The 22,236-nt window shown below is 40.8% G+C and overlaps 1 protein-coding gene across 1 annotated transcript in view; it reads left to right on the forward strand.

The window, feature by feature from the left end:
• Nucleotides 1–20,617, forward strand: part of LOC146388535 (E3 ubiquitin-protein ligase rnf213-alpha-like) — a 41,491-nt gene extending 20,874 nt beyond the window's left edge. The window contains exons 18-67 of the mRNA XM_084925907.1: nucleotides 1–19; nucleotides 133–285; nucleotides 363–979; nucleotides 1,226–1,385; nucleotides 1,978–2,195; nucleotides 2,362–2,499; nucleotides 2,626–2,790; nucleotides 3,270–4,542; nucleotides 4,631–4,812; nucleotides 4,918–5,073; nucleotides 5,169–8,777; nucleotides 8,851–8,975; nucleotides 9,277–9,381; nucleotides 9,461–9,585; nucleotides 9,670–9,792; nucleotides 9,887–9,948; nucleotides 10,065–10,218; nucleotides 10,304–10,445; nucleotides 10,546–10,737; nucleotides 10,864–10,994; nucleotides 11,095–11,252; nucleotides 11,345–11,551; nucleotides 11,699–11,886; nucleotides 12,001–12,121; nucleotides 12,251–12,351; nucleotides 12,733–12,915; nucleotides 13,124–13,290; nucleotides 13,384–13,486; nucleotides 13,594–13,708; nucleotides 13,790–13,997; nucleotides 14,108–14,304; nucleotides 14,397–14,519; nucleotides 14,612–14,722; nucleotides 14,842–15,084; nucleotides 15,168–15,243; nucleotides 15,339–15,373; nucleotides 15,472–15,572; nucleotides 15,662–15,818; nucleotides 15,974–16,148; nucleotides 16,402–16,496; nucleotides 16,600–16,851; nucleotides 17,243–17,375; nucleotides 17,721–17,804; nucleotides 17,884–18,064; nucleotides 18,318–18,519; nucleotides 18,617–18,694; nucleotides 18,811–19,008; nucleotides 19,213–19,302; nucleotides 19,420–19,598; nucleotides 19,689–20,617. The exon at nucleotides 1–19 is cut by the window's left edge and continues 155 nt beyond it. Coding sequence (XP_084782033.1) covers nucleotides 1–19; nucleotides 133–285; nucleotides 363–979; nucleotides 1,226–1,385; nucleotides 1,978–2,195; nucleotides 2,362–2,499; nucleotides 2,626–2,790; nucleotides 3,270–4,542; nucleotides 4,631–4,812; nucleotides 4,918–5,073; nucleotides 5,169–8,777; nucleotides 8,851–8,975; nucleotides 9,277–9,381; nucleotides 9,461–9,585; nucleotides 9,670–9,792; nucleotides 9,887–9,948; nucleotides 10,065–10,218; nucleotides 10,304–10,445; nucleotides 10,546–10,737; nucleotides 10,864–10,994; nucleotides 11,095–11,252; nucleotides 11,345–11,551; nucleotides 11,699–11,886; nucleotides 12,001–12,121; nucleotides 12,251–12,351; nucleotides 12,733–12,915; nucleotides 13,124–13,290; nucleotides 13,384–13,486; nucleotides 13,594–13,708; nucleotides 13,790–13,997; nucleotides 14,108–14,304; nucleotides 14,397–14,519; nucleotides 14,612–14,722; nucleotides 14,842–15,084; nucleotides 15,168–15,243; nucleotides 15,339–15,373; nucleotides 15,472–15,572; nucleotides 15,662–15,818; nucleotides 15,974–16,148; nucleotides 16,402–16,496; nucleotides 16,600–16,851; nucleotides 17,243–17,375; nucleotides 17,721–17,804; nucleotides 17,884–18,064; nucleotides 18,318–18,519; nucleotides 18,617–18,694; nucleotides 18,811–19,008; nucleotides 19,213–19,302; nucleotides 19,420–19,598; nucleotides 19,689–19,845 — 12,267 coding nt within the window. The 3' untranslated portion in view covers nucleotides 19,846–20,617. The remainder of the gene's footprint in view (nucleotides 20–132; nucleotides 286–362; nucleotides 980–1,225; nucleotides 1,386–1,977; nucleotides 2,196–2,361; nucleotides 2,500–2,625; nucleotides 2,791–3,269; nucleotides 4,543–4,630; nucleotides 4,813–4,917; nucleotides 5,074–5,168; nucleotides 8,778–8,850; nucleotides 8,976–9,276; nucleotides 9,382–9,460; nucleotides 9,586–9,669; nucleotides 9,793–9,886; nucleotides 9,949–10,064; nucleotides 10,219–10,303; nucleotides 10,446–10,545; nucleotides 10,738–10,863; nucleotides 10,995–11,094; nucleotides 11,253–11,344; nucleotides 11,552–11,698; nucleotides 11,887–12,000; nucleotides 12,122–12,250; nucleotides 12,352–12,732; nucleotides 12,916–13,123; nucleotides 13,291–13,383; nucleotides 13,487–13,593; nucleotides 13,709–13,789; nucleotides 13,998–14,107; nucleotides 14,305–14,396; nucleotides 14,520–14,611; nucleotides 14,723–14,841; nucleotides 15,085–15,167; nucleotides 15,244–15,338; nucleotides 15,374–15,471; nucleotides 15,573–15,661; nucleotides 15,819–15,973; nucleotides 16,149–16,401; nucleotides 16,497–16,599; nucleotides 16,852–17,242; nucleotides 17,376–17,720; nucleotides 17,805–17,883; nucleotides 18,065–18,317; nucleotides 18,520–18,616; nucleotides 18,695–18,810; nucleotides 19,009–19,212; nucleotides 19,303–19,419; nucleotides 19,599–19,688) is intronic.
• The last annotated feature ends 1,619 nt before the right edge of the window (nucleotides 20,618–22,236 follow it).

Below are 22,236 nucleotides of genomic sequence, written 5' to 3' on the forward strand. Positions count from 1 at the left end.
TTAGAACTGCTGAAGATCGGTAATTTGCCATCACAGATGTCTTCAGAGTTATTTTGAAAAATTAAGTGTGTATAGTGTACAGTTGTCTAATAGTAATCATAATTATTGATGTTTTTGACTTGATACTAACAGACTGCCTCTCTGAGAATGGGCAATACAAGGATCATGACAGAATGAAGAGGCTGTTGAAGTGCAGAGAAGATGAAGTAAAAGCTGTATATCATGAAAAGGAGCTTGTAGATGTTCTCTTAACTAAGAGCCATCAACTTGAGGAACACATGACAGGTATGTTGACTGAGTTTGTGCCATTAGTCTTAACTATCAGTCTTAATTATTAACATCCATATTAATTTCCATAATAGTTGATGTTGATGAACTGGAAGGAAACCAACAAGTCAACATTATGACCACACCTTTGGACCATTTCATGGAGGTTCATCAGTTTGACCAGATGCCCTCCCCAATAACTGGTATTGTCACCTTCTTCAATCTGGACGAAAAAATTAGAAACATGGCAGAGGATTTATACACATTCAACGACAGTATTGTCTTCAAAATGTGTTGGGACAAACAAGCCAAGTTCCTGGCCAATGAAGAAATGGAAGACAATCCTGATGAGCATCAGGTAGCGGACATTAGGGATACACTACAAATGATACATGATGACATTTTCATAGATTGCTACAACCATTATAAAGATATCTACACTTGCCTGAAGGACGGCACTATAAAGCTTGAAGACGTTAACCAGTTTTTTAAAGCTTTCAAGGGCAAGTATGAAGATCTTGCAAAAGACTTAGACATCATGTGCAGAATTAATAAATCAAGGGACAAACAATGGATCAACAGCAGGGTTCAACAGATCGAGCAGTACCACGAACTTCATCTCGCTGTGACTTCAGCTCAAGTAATCATGAAAGTCAAAGAGACACTTGGTCTTCAAGGTGACTTCGGAGTTCTGGAGACACTCACAGAAGTTGTAAGTAGCTTTGTGTATAAAAGATTATCAATCTAAAAAGCTATTTTGCGTTCCACACAAGCTTTGAGTTGTTGTATTTAATGATGGATATACATAATAGATGGAACATAACAGCACAGTTCTTTGTTTTACTTCATTTTAAACAGTTTAGCACGTTTTAATTTAAGGCTCCCTGTGAAGAGTGTCTCTGATCATATTTCCATGGTTAGAATGTAACTCTAGTTTTCCTGTCTCCCCACCACTCAGAACGATATAGACTTTCAGAAAGAGCCACTCAGCCGGATTGACAATGAGTTGATGCAGGCAAAGACTGTTCTAGTGGACATAACCGAACCCCGCAGGCTGTGTCTGCAGGAACTGGAACTAAGGGGACACTTTGTGACATGGGTGAAGGATGCCCTTGAAGGTAAGTGTAGTTATGCATTTTCTTGTTAATGTCTATCCATTGCACACTACTACAGCTATGCTGCAATATCCATTGGAGCATGGCTGTAGTAGTGTGCTGAACATTTTTTTTTAAATTTCCTTTGTAACTACTGACAACTATGGGAGTGTCTACTGCAAGAAATAAATGAATGCTTCATTTTCTTATGGCAATGACTTCATCTTACACTTTGTAATGCTACGTACAGTTAGAAACCTCTCGAAATTAGATTGGTTCTCTAAAGTCACAAAGGAAAAAATTGGCTGCACAACACCAAGGTTACCAGGATTGTGTTGCAGGAAGCAGGTATGCAGGTTAGACAACCCTATATGCTCACATTTACATCCATACCAGTTTAAGATCACCAGTTAACCTACCATGCATGTTCATGACCTGTGGCAGGAGGCTGGAAGACCCAGAGAATATTCACACAATCGCTGGGAGAACATGCAAACTCAACATAGAAAGGCCCCAGCCTACCAGCAGCTTCAAATTCAGAACAGTCCTGATATAAATCAATGTCACCAACCACTAACCACCACCCTATTTCTGCTTATTTAAATGTATTTTGCAGATATCAATGAGTTAAAAGTGTTTGTTGACCTGGCTTCTATCTCTGCGGGAGAGAATGATATGGATGTGGATCGTGTTGCGTGCTTCCATGATGCAGTTCTTGGCTACTCTTCATTGCTTTATGAGCTAAAACCAGACTCTGGTTTTAAAGCCTTCAGAGAGGTGCTCAAGAAGCTCTGGAGGGCTTTGGAGAATGACAGCAACCTACCCAAAAAACTGGTGAGAAGATCCCTCCGAACACTTAAAGCAAAAATATGATCAGGATGGCCATGAAGGCTTTGATATGAATGTTAGTGTCTTACAGCAGGGTTATTGAGGTAAAGGCTAATCTTATGAAAGGGAAACTGAAACACAACACAATTATGAAGAGTATATTTTCTTACAGCGGGACAGTGCACGTCATTTGGACTGGTTGAAGACTGTGAAGGACAGTCATGGATCAGTGGAACTGTCATCCCTCTCCTTAGCATCAACCATCAATAACAAGGGTATCTACTTGATCAATGCACAAAATGTAAAAAAGGTAAATAATGCAATGAAAGTTGATTGCATCCCTAGATCAGTACAGCACACATGTTACACTAAGATGTGAGACAAAGAGTCTCCAAATATATGCATGAGAATTTCTTTTTTTTCCCCCCTGATCTAGTTGAGTCTTGACACTGCCCTGAAGCTGCAGATTCCAGAGGAGCATGATGACGGTCAGCAGATGCGCTGCTATTCCCTTGAGGACTTGAGGGAGCTGCAGAATAAACTCATGCTCATGTCTGGGAAAGGGGATCAAGGGCAATGTGAAGTTGATTATTTTGCAGAGGTACGTTGCAATATTTTCCTTTTCGGTATCTGAGATTCCAATAATTCAGATAATATATTTAGTAAATATTATTTTAAATTGATAAAATTATCTACATCATCAATAATGCTCAATAATCCATAATGTCAAAAGCTAATATCTAGATGATATAGACCTATTAAAATTAGGTCCTACAATTTACAGTACATGTGAAGACATGTCCAAAAAATCCAGATAACTCTCTTCAGATTTATTTGATAAAAATGTGGTGATGTATAGGTCAATTTTGGGATATACTACCATTTCAAACCTTTAGTGCATTGCATTCAAAATTTATAAAAAAGAAAGAGAAGAGCTATTTACTACATAAATGTGCAGCTATATGATCATAGACTTATGCTTGACAGCGAAACTGATTCCACAATGAAACTGGTGTAACTTTGTATGCTTTTTGAACTTATTTATTTGCAGCTGACTCTGAGCTTGTTTCTGTTTTTCAGGTTTTTGCCAGCGTTCAAAGACTAGCTGAGGCATTCATTGCTCTTTACACTGCTGGGAATCCACTGTTCAGGCACTGGGAAGTGCAAATCAACTGTTGTTCCAAAAGTCAGGCACCCAGCATTATGATGGATTTCAACTTGGACAGTGTTATCAGTGTCATTGTGGAGGGCAGCGTAGAAGAGAAGCTTCCTGAACTTTGCAAGAAAATGGAGAAATGTCTTGACTTCTGGATGGATTTTGTAGACAAACAGAGATCCCAGCATTACTATCTTAACTACTACACAGCTGAACAGATTGTCTACCTATGCAACAAGCTGACTTTGCAAAATGTTACCAATGTAGAAGACCAGGTTCTCATGATGCTCTCTTTCATCAAGCCAAACTGCACGTACTCAGATTTGAGGGAAGTTTGGCATGAACTTCAGTATGAAATCCTCAAAAAACCAGAAGAGCAAAATGAGGACATTGAGTTTCAGACCTTTGTTGTGGTGCAAAGCAGTGAGGGGGAAGACCCAGACTTCACCAGCCAAATGGGTCCTCTGGCAAGTCTCGTAGAACAGGCAGAGGGTTTACCAAAATTTGATCACATATGGAATGCTTATATGAAAGACATGAGAAATTTTCTCCCCCACATTCTTGATATAAAAAATCTTGGAAGACTGTTGGATATCCTGGCCAACAAACACAACGAGAGTCAAGAAGAAGACATTTCTGACGATGACACAGGGAATTTCATAAATAGACATGTTCCCAGAGGTCTGGCTGTTGGAAACCCAAACCTCATTGTTTGCCCACATGATGAGGTGTTGTCATCTTGCATTTCCATTTACATGAGCAGTGAAAATGAGACACTTCCCACGTATGATGAAGTCCTCTTATGCAACTCCACGACACCATACGAACAGGTGGAGCTATTTCTCAGACGCTGTCTCAGCACAGGCTACAGAGGACAGAAGATATACTGTTTACTGTATGGAGATCTCCTCCCTTATGATGTGAGCTCTAAAGCTGAGAACTTTTTTCAGCGAATGAAAATGCAGAGTAGGAAGGATTATAGACTTGTTATCATTTGCAGCTCAGAAAGGGAACATACCTACCTTCCATCAGCCTTCAGCCAGTACAGATTGCACATGGTTCCACAGGAACCTTTGGCAAGAATCCAGAGTTACCTGCAAAAGCACTATGCCGTCCCAGCAGATGAGTGCAGTGCCGCAGCTGCGTTTAAGGACAGACTCTGCGTTGGTGTCATTTCAGCCACAAGGGCTGGTGTTGGTATGTATAGGTGCTATTTACTGTTACTAATGGTTAAAAAGTTATTTATCAAAATTCAAACGTGCCATATGATCTTTTGAAATTGCAGGAAAATCGCTTTACATCAGAAGGCTGTATGAAAAACTGAAGAGATCAACCAAAAAATCATCAGTGATGAAATGCATTCGCCTGATTGAGCCTAATGTTGATGAGAATGTCATCCTTCAATCACTGTTGGACGCCCCTAGAAGGAAAGAACTGACTGTGTTCCATTTTGACGTCACATCATCGGTAATCGGCAATCAATGGATTGTTTAACGTAATCTAACCTTTTCAATATGACATGTCTTTGCAGCGTACATAAAATGTGAAATGACTGTGTTTGTTTTGGAAAAGGTCCAGAAAGGCCTGCATGAGTTCCTCTTCAAACTGTTGATTTTGCGATACTTGCTGGACTCAGAGGGAAAGATGTGGAAGTGCAATAACAAGCAACTGTACCTTGTAGAAATTTTGGAGCCCACTGTGAAGTCGGGCAGAAATGTTTCACTTCAGGTTAGAGTTTTTATGAACACAAACATTCATGATTTGTTATCTGATTTCAAACTGTTCTTTACCTTGAGTTGTGTTTTTGTTTTCTTTTTGTATAGACTCAAAAAATCAAAAGCTCATTCATTGATGTGTTCCCAAATATTTTCTGCCGGCCACCCAAAGAGGTACTAATGCTAGGGATGAGGAAGCAAGAAGATCCCACCATTGTGAGCAATGATGACCCACTGATGGATGATGAAGAATTTAGGAGCGAGGCTTTTCAGAGACCGTACCAGTATCTCACACGGTTTCATAACCACATTAATCTAGATGTATTCGCTTATAACGGTGTTGAGGGGACACATGTTGAATGTCTTCAGATGCTTCTCATGTTTTGTGGCATAATGGATCCATCCTGGGCTGAACTAAGAAATTTTGCATGGTTTCTCAACCTTCAGCTGAAAGACTGTGAGACGTCTGTTTTTTGTGATGTCACTTTCACTGGGGACACACTAACCGGATTCAAAACCTTTGTGGTAGATTTCATGATTCTGATGGCAAAGGATTTTGCCTCTCCATCACTCAGCATTTCTGACCAGAGTCCTGGCAGGCTGGAAATCGATCTGGCTGGTGTCAGAGATGAAGACCTGGCTCCTTTTCTTATCAGGAAAAGATGGGAAACAGAACCACATCCATACATATTCTTTAATGATGACCATGTGTCCATGACCTTTATTGGTTTCCATCTTCAGCTCAATGAGCAGAACTTTGTTGATGCCATTGACCCAACCTCTAACAGGGTGATTAAAAGAAATGTCATGACAAGGGCATTGTATGAAGGTCTAAAGCTGCAAAGAGTCCCCTTCAACATTGACTTTGATCGCCTTCCAAGAGCAGAGAAAATAGAGCGAATCTGTAGTGTTCTTGGTATCCAGTGGCCTCTTGATCCAGATGAAACTTATGAGCTTACAACTGACAACATATTGAAGATGCTCGCAATCCACATGCGGTTCAGATGTGGCATCCCTGTCATTATCATGGGAGAAACAGGGTGTGGTAAAACAAGGCTCATCAAATTCCTTTGTGAACTCCGGAGGAGTGGAGTGGCCACTGAGAACATGAAACTTGTCAAGGTGCATGGAGGGACAACTTCAGAGATGATCTACACCAAAGTGAGAGAAGCAGAAGACATTGCTTCAATCAACAAACTCGACTATGGGTTCGACTCTGTTCTGTTTTTTGATGAGGCCAACACTACAGAGGCCATCAGCAGTATTAAGGAGGTCCTCTGTGATAAGACTGTAAAGGGGGAAAGTTTGACAGCCAACACTGGGTTGCAGATTATTGCTGCATGCAATCCTTACCGAAAACACACAGATGAGATGATTCAAAGGTTGGAATCTGCAGGCCTTGGGTACCGAGTTCGAGCAGAAGAGGCGGACGAAAAACTTGGATCTATTCCTCTCCGCCAGTTGGTGTATAGAGTTCAAGCACTGCCACCAAGCATGATTCCCCTGGTATGGGACTTCGGGCAGTTAAATGATCACACAGAGAAAATATACATCCAGCAGATTGTACAAAGAGTTGCTGAAAAAAAAGCCATTGATGAATGTCATATCAAGTGGATCACTGATGTACTTTCATCTTCACAGAAGTACATGCGTGCGAGAAATGATGAATGCAGCTTCGTCAGCCTGAGAGATGTTGAACGTTGCATGCAAGCTTTTGTTTGGTTCTGTGACAACCATGAAATGTTTTTTGCGGAGCTTAAAAAGTTTGAGAATGATAGAAATGTTGAGAAGGTTGAAATGCGTCTAAAATGGCCCGAGAGCCGAGACCCTGTTCTCTGGTCTCTAGTCATGGCCATTGGAGTGTGTTACCATGCCTGTTTAGAAAATAAGGATAAATACAGGCAGAAAATCAGCAAAAGTCTTCCAGCATTATACAGTCCATTAAAGGTGATGCAGGAAATCTCACTCATGCAGGATTTACTTTTGAGTGGTGTGCCAATGGGGGATACAATTGCAAGAAATAGTGCCCTGAAAGAGAACGTCTTCATGATGGTTCTCTGCATTGAACTGAGAATCCCTCTTTTCCTCGTGGGCAAACCTGGAAGTTCAAAATCTCTGTCTAAAACTTTGGTGGCAGATGCAATGCAGGGTCAAGCTGCTCATTCTGACCTGTACAAAAAGCTCAAACAGATTCACTTGGTGTCCTTCCAGTGTAGCCCTCACTCAACACCAGAAGGCATCATTAATACATTTAAGCAATGTGGACGCTTTCAGGAAGGTAAAAACCTGAATGAGTATATCTCAGTTGTGGTTCTTGATGAGATTGGGCTTGCAGAGGACTCTCCAAAGATGCCGCTGAAAACTCTTCATCCATTGCTGGAGGAGGGATGCATTGACGATGAGCCACTACCACACAAAAAGGTTGGATTTATTGGAATCTCCAACTGGGCACTGGACCCTGCAAAAATGAACCGAGGCATTTTTGTGTCCCGTGGGGACCCTGACGAGAGGGAACTTATTGAAAGTGCTAAAGGAATCTGCTCCTCTGATGCAGTGGTTCTGGAGAAGGTCAGGGATTTCTTCCAACCTTTTGCAAGAGCCTACTTGAACATCTGCCGCAAACAAGGCAAAGGATTTTTTGGCTTACGTGACTACTACAGCTTGATAAAGATGATCTTTGCGGTCGCCAAGGCTTCTAAGCGAAAGCCCACACCAGAGGAAACCGTCAAAGCAGTGCTGAGAAATTTCAGTGGCAAGGATAATGTAGATCCAGTTACTGTCTTCACCAAGAGACTGGGGATTGCACCAAACCTAGAGAACATCAGTACCATTGAGTTTGTGAGAGAAAACATTGAAGCAGTTGGACAGGAAGAAGAATGTCGATACCTCCTGGTGCTAACTAAAAACTATGCAGCCCTGCAGATCCTGCAGCAGTCCTTCTTTTCAGAAAGTGGTCAACCAGAAATTATCTTTGGTTCCAGCTTCCCAAAAGACCAAGAGTATACCCAGATCTGTCGCAACATCAACAGAGTAAAGATATGCATGGAAACAGGACAAACGGTTGTGCTCTTAAACTTGCAGAACCTCTATGAAAGTCTCTACGATGCCCTCAACCAATACTATGTTTGCTTGGGAGGGCAGAAATATGTGGACCTTGGACTGGGAACCCATCGTGTAAAATGCAGGGTTCACAAAGACTTCCGGCTAATCGTCATTGAGGAAAGAGAAGTGGTCTACAAACAGTTCCCAATACCTCTCATTAACAGGCTGGAGAAGCACTACCTGGACATCCAGACTGTTCTGAAAACTGAGCAGAAGAGGATGGTGGAGGAACTGGAGAAGTGGGTCCAGCTTTTTGTAACTCTCAGCAGCCAACATGCAGCGGCAGCTCAGACATACAAATACAAACCCCCAGACGTATTCATTGGGTACCACTCAGACACATGTGCTTCTGTAGTTCTCCAAGTAATAGAGAACCAGAAGGACAGTTTAGAAATCTCAGATTCTGAGAGGAGAATGCTCGACGAGGCTAAACTCATACTGCTCAAATGTGCTACACCAGACTCTGTGGTAAGGTTGGACAGTACAGCCCTTCCAAAAGTGGAAAGTGAATATCTGGCCAGGATGTACTTTGAAGAGCAGAGTAACAGCTGTTTGGCTGACTACATACTTGCTCACATAAGACAGGAGGCCCATTCTTGCTCCTTCTTCACAGAGGTAACTAAATTTGACAATTTTATATACACACAAACACAAAAACATACGGTCTAATTGTAATTTTACACTTCAGGTGACAACATTCTCCAGACTTTTGACTGCTTTTGACCTCGAACCATTGGAGAGGATGTTGCACAGTGTTGAGCTTCTCTCACTCCAGCAGTTTGACACAGAGCACTCCTTCTTGAAGAAGATAAGGTTTGTTTATCTAGGGAATGTATAATTTTACTCTTTTTTTACATTCACACAATAAAGTACAATAGAAGCTGTGAAACACATGTCCTAGTAAGAACAGTGATAGACTAGTTGTAATATCTAACTAATGAGACATATCCCTTTGTTACTGAATTTAAAGATTATTGTGATTGTTTTAATCTATTGGCACATTTTGACATTTACATTTTTAGAATATGTTTAGAAGCAAATATTGCATGAGAATAACTGACTATGATCTTGAGATGTGTTACAGTGTACAAACCAAGTCCTTCTCGTCTTGTAGGAACTTCCTCACAGCTGAGAATAAAAGCAGCAGCAACAGGGTCCTCATCGTCCAGAGTGATTTTGATGAAGCCAGTCTCAGCGCCAACCTCATTGCATCTGCAAAGTAGGTTGAACACTTTTTTTTTGTGGGCTTTTAGCTACCGTGTGGTTTGGCCATATTAACTTTTACTGTTCATTTCCAGATATTCATCGATTAATGAAATCAATAAGATAACCCAGGAGAACACAGGTAGAAAGGTGTTTGTGTACTTCATCACCAGACTGCCAAGAATGGAAGGAGGGACTTCTTACATTGGCTTTCATGGCGGTAAGGCTTATACAACATGGACTATAATTTTTATTATGTCGTGTAAAGAGTGGACAATAAGCTGAGACATGTTAATATTCACAGGCCCCTGGAGATCAGTTCATATTGATGATCTCAGACGCTCTAAAGACATTGTTTCCGACATCAAAACTTTGCAAAACATGACAATCAGTCAAATGTTTGAAACAAAGGCACCTCAGGCTGAAGGTTAGTTAATGATAAATCATTTATATAAAATTATGTCCATATATATTGTTCACTTTACAGTATTGTGTATTAAATTACAAAATTTTTGTTAAAGCCATGGAGACTGATGACATGTACTCTGAGAGTGAACAGGAGGAAACTGTGCAGGAGGAAAATGTAAGTCTATAAATCCCGGCATGGTCATCACATTGTTTTCTTACATGAATGACATGTTATTTTATTGGGGATTAATCTTAACACTAGATTTTAACTAGTGTGTTCTTCTTCTGCAGACCTGGGAAAGTGTTGTGGACACTACAGCATTGCTGAGGAGCTGTGTGCAGAGTGCAGTAGCCATGCTGAGGGACCAGGTGGAAAGTGGTCTCCGCAGTACTCGGAGAGTAGAGATCCTTCTGGCACTCCTGAGTGACAATGACGAAATAACAGGTAGTAACAAAACTTTTTTCAGTACTTGTTGCTTTTTTTGTTTTTTGCTTTTGCTAATGCTAATTATTCTATCTGAATTTGTCAGGTGAATTCCTACAAGTGGTGAAGCGGCATCTTCACTCATTGTTGGTGACTCACGACGGCAACACTTTCTCATCCATCAAGAGCAACTGGGTCCTCAAGGAGGCCTCAAACATCGATGCCTTGCAAGAAGGAGGCACCTTTAGGTGAGTGGTTCGGTCTTGTGTAATATGCAGTTTAATATACAGTATTATCCTATATTTATTTGAAAACCACTGTAAACTTTTTTTTCTCCATTCATGACAGACACACCTTATGGAAGCGTGTTCAGGCTGTGGTCGTCCCCCTCTTGGCGCATCTAGTTTCGCTCATAGACCGTGACCAAAACATGGACCTCCTGCTTGATACCCACTGTGGTGAATCTGTTAAGAAGCTGTGGTTAGATATCTTTGGCAATGAAAAGCTGCTGGAAATCTCCCATCTAACACTAGACCACACGTAAGTGTTGTTAATAATGTAATTATTGTGCATGTAATAATGTGTAATAATTGTTTTGTTTAAAAAAGTACATTCTTGTACCTAAAGATGTCTGATGTTCACTTTGCTTTTTTAAACTGCTTACAGTTCTGAGACGAGAACCATCCTTGTACAGCACTACATTGCCCAAGATAAGAACATGAGCTGCAGCATGCCATTCAGCTGGAGGATTAAGGACTACCTGGAAGAGCTCTGGGTTCATGCACTTCAACATGAAGGTAGTGGTTTGTTTTAGCCACTATATAATTTATATAGTGATGTTGTGTTTTTGGTTTGTTAGTTTGTTTTGTTTTTACATTAAATGCATATGTCTTCCAGGGCAAACTCAGAAAGAGTTTGTTAAGTTCTTTTGGAAGACACCGCTCGGCCGCTACATAGCGAAAGCAGACCCAGAGATGCAGGTTGAGTTTTTCCAGCGCTACCTTCAGGATTTCATCTCCATGACAATGAATGTCACTTCTCCGGAAGATCTTCAGGTTTTTTGTTTTGTTTTTATTTTGTTTTTCATTTGATGTTGGCAAGATTGTGTGTGACAGTATATACTAATGCATGTTATTTATTTTTCTAGCTCCTGTGTGGTGCTTTGAATTCTTGTGTTAACGAACTGCGGTTGCAGCTCAGTGACACTGAAGCGGTGACGTCTCTTCCGTGGGTCCATGCTGCATATCATGAGTTAAAAAACCGGCTCCAGAACCTCTGCAGAGTGATGTGCATTGTACCTCAGTTGACCCAAAACCTCCTGATGAATCCTAATGCCAGAGACGGGTTTGAACTGGTAATCCTTATTTACATAGTGTTTTTATTTTCTGTTTCTTTGAAGGATTTTTAATTTCTCATCAACAGTCTTCTATTTTTTTTTTTTTTAAATTTTGTTTTGGGTTTTGTAATTATTTCTTTTTGGTTTTGTTCTCCTGTCTCCAAGGTACTCGATGTGTATGCTGGGTTTGCATGTGTGGAGTACCTGGAGCCCATAGACTTGAACACAGATGCCCGAAGACAAGCCTGGCTCAGGCAGGTGAAAAAAATCCAGGTTGCTATTGAGTTAATCTGCTCAGAGGACAGCGTGAGACGTTATGGAGAGAGAAGCAAGATAATCGCCAAGAGAGTTCAGTAAGTAAAGCTTAAGGAAAAAATGTCCAAATCATCACAAGTCTGAGGTTTTTAGTTTGTCTTTAGGTAACCACTTGAGCTGCATTGAAAGGTTATTTGTTTTATGTCTTTTAGAGCTGGATGGAATCGGATATTTTCTCTGTCTCTGTTTGTGGAGCACATGTTACTGGGAATAGAGGAGCTGGAGAAGAAACTGTCTCCTTTAGTTTTGGAGAACACTGGGCGGCTTGGCCAGGTGCGTCTGGGTTCTTTGTATTAAATTTTTTTTAACAGTACAGATAATTACCATAAAGCGTTCTTCACGATAACCACAGTCTTTTCTTCACCCATAATAAACATGTATTGCCTCTGCTCTCCCTTCAAGATACTGGAAAAAAACTCAGACCTCAAAACTCAGGAGACGTTCGAGGCAGTAATTCGTTTGCTCAAAATCTGCAAAGATGGAGCCATCGAACGCATCTTCAGGTAAACATCGATTTTTATACATGTTGTGTGTTAACAGAATCTCTCATCCTGTACTTTAGCGCTTCTGGGCACATTTAGCATTGTATTTGGTTGCTTTAAGAAGATTGTAGAAGGTACGAATGAACTGAAATCAAAGTTTTAATGGCCAAAAATTAGCATTTTTTTTCTTGCTGGGAGCTAAGATACTATTTTTAACAATTTATTGTTATATTGACCTATTTTAGCATCTAGGGGCTTAGAATATAGAAGGAAGCGCAGCAGGAGGAGGCTGTCTAACTTCAGTTTCATATCATAGCTTTTAATAGTTTATTTCACTACTGAACATCAGAATTTATAATTGTTTGTAAATGTTATAATTGTTTTTTGTTTTTTTTCCCCCAGGTTTGGTCTTACACTGTGCCCAGTGTGTATGGGAGACCCCCAGGACCCGCTCTGCCTGCCATGTGAACACATCTACTGTGTAGCCTGTATCAAAATGTGGTTGGTGCCCGGACAGATGTACTGTCCTCTCTGCATTCAGCCAGTTAACGATGACTTCCCCTTGGTTCCCTCAGATGATATAAGGTTGGTAACTATATGTGAATAAGGCCAACCTTCCATGTGTAATGAACAAAGATATCATTCAATTCTTCCCACACAATACAAAAATTTTTGATCTGCCTTTTGCTGCTGTTTAGTTATGTTGCGTTTAAGTACCTTGTTTTTGATTAGATGTGTTTTGTGATGTGCTTTAAGACATCTGTGTGACTTTTGTAAATCTTCTTTCATGTAGGATTCCCATCAAACAACACACCCAGTTCAGGAACAAGTGCAATGCTTTCTTCATAGACCTGGTGTCGACTGTGTGTTTCAAGGACAACTCTCCACCCTGCTCAGCTGTCATTCTTCATTTGCTGTCATTTCTCATGGTGGAGCCCGGCGCTGTCCCAATTCTGAGAGGTACTCTATTACTTTCTTTCCACCATGTATGTGAAACACATCCATGTACAACTATATGTTTTGTTAGTTCTAAATAGATTTATGTATTTTTAGGCAATAAGCAGATTTTGACAAAGGCGCTTTCTCCGTTTGACGACTCTGTGGATAAAAATCCGGTGGTGCGGTCAGTAGTGCTCAAACTTCTTCTGAAGTACAGGTGAGGTCCCTTTTCTTTCCTCCCTTTTTTTTGGTTATTGCATGAGGTCTTATTATGTCTGCGCAGTGCAGTTTCTAATTTGTGTTTAACCTTGACTCTTTTTGAAGCTTTGATGATGTTAAAGAGTACCTGCAGCAGCATCTGACAGCAGTTGAGCGGAGCAACATCTTGGAGGAGATGGATAAAACTGAGCTCTACACCTTGTACATTAACTGCTTGGAGGTATGCGCTAACACAGAAGCTGCATGTGGATTTGATTGTGGATTTTATTAAAATGCCTTTTTTAAATGTTTATTTTTCTAGGATTCCATGTTTGAAAGGATGCAGTTCAGGTCCACTGCAGACCAGCAGGCATGTCTGCAGGATGAAAGCGCCTTCTTGACTGATTTCTTGCAGTCTCGTGATCAGCTTTCTGAAACGGCCACTGTAGAGTACCTGCAGCAGGTGGCCAGAGTGCGTATGGACCTGGATATGGCAGTGAGCATGTTTGTGGAAAAACTGAGAGCTCCAGGTGCGTATTTTTAATGAGTTACACACTCTTATTGTGTGTCATACTCCTACAATGTGTCAGGAATGTTCTCCTTTTTACAAACACATTACTTTGATTTTATTTGATACCAGGATCCCGAGAAGTTGGCCAGAATGGAAGCACAGCTTTCCTAACCAGCGTCATAGACTTGTGTAGGCGGAGTGGAAATGACTGGTATCGGGTCTATTTGATCCGTAAGATGTGCAGTCAGTATGGAGTAGAGTTTGTCAAGAAGCTCCTCAAATCGGATCAAATGAGTTGGATCTTTCCTAAGGAAATTCAGCAAAAGGTTCGCTTAGCAACCGTTTGATTTTCAGCTTATAAAGAAGATAAACTCAAAGTTTTATTCAAAATAATTCATTTTCATTTCACTCTACCCAGGATGAAGAAGTCACACCAATAGATCAGTATCTCGTGTGTGGGGAAGATTACAAGACCATCAGAAATGCTGTTGCAAAAGTAGTTATGGAAGCCAAACTGGATGGACTGGATGAGGCTTGCGAGGTAATGTTGCATCGTTTTCTTGGTGGAAATTCAGAATCAGGAATCTAAATTTGTGTGCATAATGGTGTGGGTCTTTTGCTTTGTCTTTATAGCGGTGCAAATGCCCACCACAGTGGAAAACAGTTTATCTTCTTCTGGCATTGTATCGAGAAGTCACCACTCTCTACAGAGAAACCAATGCGAGCTTCCATCCCAAGCCTGAAGTAGGTTTTCTAATTCAGTTACACTAAATAAAATAACATCATCTCATCTTATTTTAAGTTATAGTTTTCAGTTTGTCTTCATTCAGTATTTAATTATTTGTGTATATTTTTACCAATAGCAAGTCGAAGCCCTGATGAGCTACATCAAGAAATCAAAATTCCTTCCCAGCCCGCAGGTGAAGGCCTTTGCCCTGTCTCTGGTAACCAACCAGATCGGGCCCTTGGCTCTTCGCTGCGGGGTTTCTGGTGCCCAGTGTGTGTCGGTGGACTTGGCTGTTCACTTAGCTGCTGTCTTGCTCTGTGGAAACCAAGGAATCTTGGCTCCACTGAAGCAGCTAGCTATGACACCTGCAAACATGCAGGTATGTATAATCGCTGTTGTAAGTGATCAAAACCTGGGTATATTTTTAAAAAATAAATATATGGAATGCATCTGTTGGTACAGGCGGCTTTCTTGCCCACCATGCCGGAGGACATGTTAGCAGTGGCTCAACAAGCTATGGGTCACTTGCAGTGGTATCGTAAGTATTATTAAAAAGACAAAAAACCTCTAATGTGATGATATGAGGTGATGTGCTAAACACCTTTGTCATATTGTTTTATACTTTTAACACAGACTGTCCAAATGGTCACCCCTGCACCATTGGTGAGGTATGTTAGCTTCAGTTGGATTCATAATCCATTTTTAAAAAGTCTATTTTTGCTGGTATCCCTTTCATATTTATTTGAAACTCTTTCTATTCCTCTAGTGTGGCCAGCCCATGCAAAGAAGTCATTGTGTAGATTGTGGTGCAGTGATTGGAGGGACTAACCACGCATCTGTGCAAGGATTTCATCCTGTGCAAGTCCAGTAAGTGTCCTACAGAATTCAAGTGGAAAGAGGAAAGTAGCAAAATAAACATATTCATCAGTATTTATTTGTTCATTGTCTGCTGACAGAGGTGACCGCACTCAAACAGGCCACGTCCTCGGCGACCCCGGACGTAGAGACAATCCAGACATGCTGGACACCAAGAGCATTTCTCCCGTTCCCTTCACCATCATTCGCATGCTCACTCACATGGCCATGCTGCTTGGTTCCTGCAGCCAACCACAGGTAACACAAACAGAACGGAGTTTTTGAAAGTGCTCTTTTTCAGCAACCACAAATTATCCAAGTAATCTCCATCAAGATAATGTTAAAAGCCTGTTTATAATCCACTGTTTGTAGTAAGAAAGGTGGAGAGTCATCCGCTTTTGTTTTCCTTCTAGTCTATTTCTGCCATTATCAAACCTCAAGTCCTAGACGCAGGACAGTTTCTACTCGCTCATCTGAGAAAGGACATGAAACACCTCATCAGAAGTCTGGGTAAGGGGACAGACGACACAATCAGCACTGTTCACCTGGTCATCAACAGCCTCCTGGAGCCACACCAGCAGCAAAGATGTAAGTAAAAGCTACACTAATACTGCAGCTCTCTACAAATATAAGATACCAGTGAAGTCCTGTGTGAATAATTACGGAAGCATTTTGATAACAAAGCTCAAACAATCCGATTGGACTTTGAATAGCTGTCCAGTATAGTCCAGCATAGAAGAGAGAAAAAAATTTGAGCTTTTAAGTCAATATCTATAGATTTGTAAAGACTGAGAATAGTCATAGTAAAAGATTTTTTTAATAGTCTTGACTCTCCTTTCAGGGCCTGTTCAGTATGACAATCTTCTCTCGACCAAAGAAGCACGAAACGGCTGGGAAATTGAAATGAGCGCTGCCATTATCACACCACATCTGAAGGTACTCAAAGTTTTACTCCTTTTTTTCCCAGAACAGTACAACTTGCCTCATATGTTTATACAAGATCTATGCATAACATAACATGTCACCTGCTCTTCCACAGCACTTGGATAGACAGCTAAAGGAAGTGAACACATTTATCCAGGCTGACTCTCGTATCTCTGCCAGTCCAATCATGAAGCTAATTTTTGGAGATCCTCAGCTCTTCTTGGCTTCACTTCCTCCAAAATCTCTGATCCATGTTTCTGCCGTGTGGAGCTGCCGGGAGAAAGTGTCTCTGTTGAGCCTCACCCACATCGTGGCGCAAAATGATGGCAAAGACACCTTGCCGGTCCTCTGGAGATTCCTCCATAGGGTGAGAAAATTACAACATCAAATGCATTTGTAATGTTGAAGAAAGGAAAAAAAATCTGTTGGTGATCCTCCTACATTGTGTCATCGACTGCATTGGGTTTAATCTGTTTCAGAGCTTTTAATCCATATCCATCAGTATAGTTTCTGTACTTTTTGTAAGTGCGTTATTTTTTTTTTTTTTTTGTTTCCATGGATCCTGTATTTATTTTCTTTTTTTCTTTTTTTGCCAAAAAAAGGCTATTTTGAAAAAAACATATATAACATATACAAATAAGCACCTCTTACAAGACAAAGTTCAACCACAGTTTCCCAAAGAGTACGTAACAGGAATTTATCTGAAAACACTACTACTATCATTATTATTATTAATATTACTGATTATTTATTTATAGGAAGCAGAAATCCGACTGGTGAAGCACCTTCCTGAAATCCTGGCACTCCAGAGGGATCTAGTGAAGAAGTTTCTGAACATCACTGAGCTAACGGAAGGCAGCATCGCTGAATTTCTCGGCAATCAGAAAGCAGGTATTGACTTAACTGTCTACATCAGTGCTTCGCAGCCTTTTCAACTACGTGACTCATGCACAAGAGATACAAAGTTCCATGCAACTCCTAATTACCTCTGTTCTCGGAAATGTCATTGTTAAATAGCTGGCAGAATGCAATTTAAGAACCTGCCTGCCAAGGAGTGAGTTGTTTTAACCTGGACGGAGACAATGATTGATTATTCATAAAGAGGAAAATCTCTTCCACACGTGAACGCCGCTGATGTTGATGTTCTAATTTTCTGTACCATGTGAACTGCGGGTCTCCTGCGCGGCTGACATCTTTACACTAGGGATTAATTATTTGATTTTTTCTTGTATGCAGTTTCGCTCAAAACCTGGTACGAAAAACACATCAGAATCTTCCTGGCAACCTGGAATCAGCTCAGAGTATCGCTGGCAACCAATGGTAAGCAACCAGCAGTACTGTTACACCAGCGCTGACCTGTCCAACGTCTCGTTCTAACGTCATTTTAAAATGTTTTCAGGTGAGATTAAGATCCCGGCTGAGTTCTGCCAGAATGACCTGGACCTCGACACTGACTTCAGGGTGCTGTTGCCACGGCGACACGGCCCAGGCCTGTGCTCTACAGCTCTCGTCAGCTACCTAATTGCGCTGCACAATGACATTATATACTGTGTGGACAAGCACACTGGAGAGGAGACCAGGTGGGGGCGCTCATGCCACATTTTTCTCACTTGCGTATGCTTTGGCTTTCAGAAGACTGTGCCTGAAGTTGTTTTAGACTTCATACGGCATGTTTGCAAAAATTATAATATATATATATGGATTAAAATAACATTATGATATCTCAATTATAGCTGGAAAGAGCTGAAGACTGAAAAGAGAGTCAGAGTAGTAGAATCCCAAAATATAGAGACACTGTCTCCTGGGTAAACTTTCTATTTATTCCTCTCTCAGCTACAAAGTAAGCCCTGCAGATCTGACTGACCTGCATGTGATTCGTTACGAGCTGGAGAGGGATGTGATGCCGCTGGTTCTGTCCAACACCCAGTACAGCATCGAGCGGGGCCAGGAGACCCTTCACGAGTATGACTTGCCTAAGATCGAGCAGCAGATCATCTCACGCTTCCTGCTGGGCAAGCCTCTCATCACTCTCAATGTGAGCCAATGAGAATCAGGAGCAAAGCAGCTTTGCTGACAATTCAAAGCACAGTTTGTTAAGGCACAGTTTCCCCCTCTTTGTTCTTCATCCACAGGGCCTTCCTACACTAGTGAATAGACACGATCGCAACTACGAGATTATCCTCAAGGTCATAAAAGAAAAAGTCAAACAAGTAAGTTGTGATAGGTAGTAACATGCTGGGATTTAGCATTTATTTATCAGAGATTACAAATTGTGTATACTGTACATGCTTCTGATGATAACAGCCATTATGATGTATGCCAACAGGAGCCTCTTCAGACTCTCACTCTCTTTGCTGTGGCTGGAGAGCTCCACTCCTACAGTGAGGTGTGTGACGCTTTGTCAATGCTGGAAGTGGCCCTTGGTTTCCTTGCAATGACTGGGGGAGAGCCTCATATGCAGCTGTCCTCCTACCTGGAGGAGGTGCTGCAGATGGGAAACCAGATGGCTCAGCACATCCTCAAGGTTGGCCTATCTGAGACTATTTTATACTGTTGCTCTTTCTTTCTGACTACTATGTGGATACTGTTTATACAGAACAGAAATGTGCCAAGTGTGCTTTAAGAAACTTAATTTTGTTGCTAGTTAGGAGCATTGAGTTTAAGATCTGGCAAGATCTTAATTACTTTATGTTCTCTATGCCTCACGTTCACATTGTTTTGCCCACAGGCCTTTGGCATGTGTTGCCTTAAACACTGTGTGGCACTGTGGCAGCTGCTGGCCTCACTTAAATCAGAAAACATGCTGCGCCTCAAGAGGGTAAGCATCACCGACACAGAGGTGTATTATTCTATGCATAGATGTGATCTAGTACAGAGGTCTCAATAGTTATTATTATCAATATGCCTATACATGTGTTTTTTTTGTGTTCATCAGGATCCGTTTGTAGGAGTTTCAGAGAAGTACAAACAGGCCCTGGGTGAGGACGAGCACAGGCTGCTCATTGGTTTCTTCTCTAAAAACAGCGCTGACACTTTCCTCCTGGAGATGCACGAGTTCCTGGTGCTGTTCCTCAAAAAGCCAAATGCAACTGAAACCTTCAGGCCTGACTGGGGGTAAAAATTAATGTTTATTCATTGTGTCGTCATATGCATTACTCTAGCAGTGGCAGATTTGATTCAAATTGCTTGTTTCATCTTTTAAAGCTTGAAAGACACGCTGGTGTCTTACATGGAGCGCAAAGACATGGACATTCCCGCCGATGTGGAAGAGCTCTTCCCAGAAGAGATCCTCCTGTCCCATTACGTCGAAGCATGGAAGTTTATCGTAGCCTTCAAGCAGGAGCGCGGACAGAGACAATAAGAACAAGATTTAAGCTTTATTCCTTTTTTTCATTCTGTATGCGATGTCATGAAAATCCCTCAGATCATGTTTACATCTTGAAATGACAGTATTCATTTGTCATGTAATTACACGTATACAGAGAAGACGTGCCTTTGACAGAGCACTAGCTTCATAGAATAAGACACATTTTACAGCTTGTCTATATGATAATGTGAGCTTTTTTTCCCTTAATGATCTCTTCTTGGATTGTATCACTTTCTATTTTCTTTGATGTTATCTCTGCAGCTGCAGTTTAAGTCTGCTTACTTGCACTTTACATTTAATGTGAATTTAAAAAAAAAAGTTAATTTACTCAGGTGAAAAGTGGATTAAATTGAGGAAGGTAAAATCAGACTTATCTAAATCACTTTTTCAGGAACAAGCTGACTTTTTTACTGAAGTCATCAGTCACATTTTGTCATTTAATTTTCTGGGGTTTTTTGTAACCTTTGCTTCGTATACAGAACATCTACTTGCCCTTCTTTCACTTTAAGCTTGTCATCGTGCTGTCAACTTTTTCCATTCATTTTCTTTGAGTTGTTATTACTAATTAGTATATTTACTGAGTTCAATACACTTTTTCTATTGTTTCCATTCTCCTCTTAGTAATTTTTGTATGTGGGATCTGTAATATAAACGGCTTCCAGCAAACCTTTAATGATGCCTACATTTGATTTTTATGTTTCTTATGTTTACACAGAGGTTGTAGGCCAAAAACATACACGTGTCAAATATAACCTCCTTTTCAACACACTGTCTCAGTTCTTACTGACTTTAGCTTCCTAACTCGTTTTGTTATTTGTTACACAGTACTGTGCAGAAGTTTTGAGCCACCCTTCAACTCTTTATTTTTTGCTTGGAAATGAGAAATGGCTACAATTTAATGAAATATGTGCAAAAATACATGGAAATACAGCATATAAGGGAAAAAAATCTGATTTTGTACAAGCTTGAATGTCAATATTTGGTATGACCAGTTTTATTCTTCAGCACAGCCTGAACTCTCGTAGGTAAGTTTTCTTGTAATTTCTTTAATTAGTCTTCAGGAATAGTTTTTCAGGCTTTTTGAAGTATATTTAAAGCTCGTTTTTGGATGTTGTTCGCCTTTTGTTCTCTATCACTTGCTGCTTCAATAATGTTGAGGACCTGGCTCTGGAGAGGCCAATCCATGACTGATTGTGTTCCACTGTGTGCTTTTCAATGCTTTTACTGCAGTTTGGGATCTTTGTCAAGCTGAAAAACAAAGCCAGTCAATCAGCCAATCAGATGCTTTCTAAATGGTATTGCATGTTGGCTCAAAATCTGATGGTTCTTTGACAAGATCCACCGTTTTTTATAGATAACTGTAGGCACTCACTGCTGCACCTCTCTCCAGACCTTCCATAAAACTTGTTGCCACTGAATTTCACTCCAGTTCTTGTGTAATTTAGCAAACCTCAGCTTTTTCCCCATCTTAGGAATGGCTTCTTGACAAGCCATCTTTTCACTGTGACCATTTGGGGATAAACACTGCTTCATCCCTTGAGTTATGGGCCCTTTTTATGCTTGAATAATTAACAAGTCAGCGATAAATGGCTTAAAAAAATAAACACAAAAAAAGTCAGTCTAAAAATGTTCAGATACAAGAACTGGGCTAAAAGTGATGTGGGGGGGGGGCAATTGATCGCCAAAGAAAAACTTCTGTTGTCGCCTGGACAGATTTAAAAACGACGTTTTCGTCTTAAAACGCTCCGTGTCCACACTAGTTTTCAGTCGTTTTCACAGAGCTGCGCGTCCACATTGAAAAAGCCGAAAACGCTTACTTCCAGTCCTGCGCATGCGCAAAAGCGAGTGAGAATTAAAGAATTTGAAGAAAAGCTATCTGGAGCATGTACAAACTGATAATAATCTTTTTTAGGGCTGTCAAAATTGAGAGCAATCAAACAACTGCTGTATAATGCCCTCCGCTATCTTTGTTTAATTGGTCACATGACTAAAATGCATCATCGTTAAAGTCTGCGTTTTCCAGCGTCCACACTGCGACGGGGCAGCTCCGTTTTGAAATGTATGCGCTTTCAAGAGCGTTTTCCCTTAGGCTACGTCCACACGTACCCGGGTGTTTTTGAAAACGCAGATTTTTCTATGCGTTTGCACCTTTCGTCCACACGTAAACGGCGTTTTTGGTCACTGAAAACGGAGATTTTTAAAAACACCGACAAGGGTGGAAATTTTTGAAAACTCCGTTTTTGCATTTCCGTGTGGACGAGAAAAACGGAGAAAACTCATGCGCATTTTTTGACTGTGCGCCACGTTATTGTTTCGGTGAAATGAATTTCTACAATACTATTACTGCAGTGTTTAAACGCTTACATATACACACACAGTTACTGT

The sequence above is a fragment of the Perissodus microlepis genome, chromosome 4, assembly GCF_051167445.1.
Source record: "Perissodus microlepis isolate ML-2025 ecotype Zambia chromosome 4, ASM5116744v1, whole genome shotgun sequence".
NCBI classification, from domain to species: Eukaryota; Metazoa; Chordata; class Actinopteri; order Cichliformes; family Cichlidae; genus Perissodus; species Perissodus microlepis.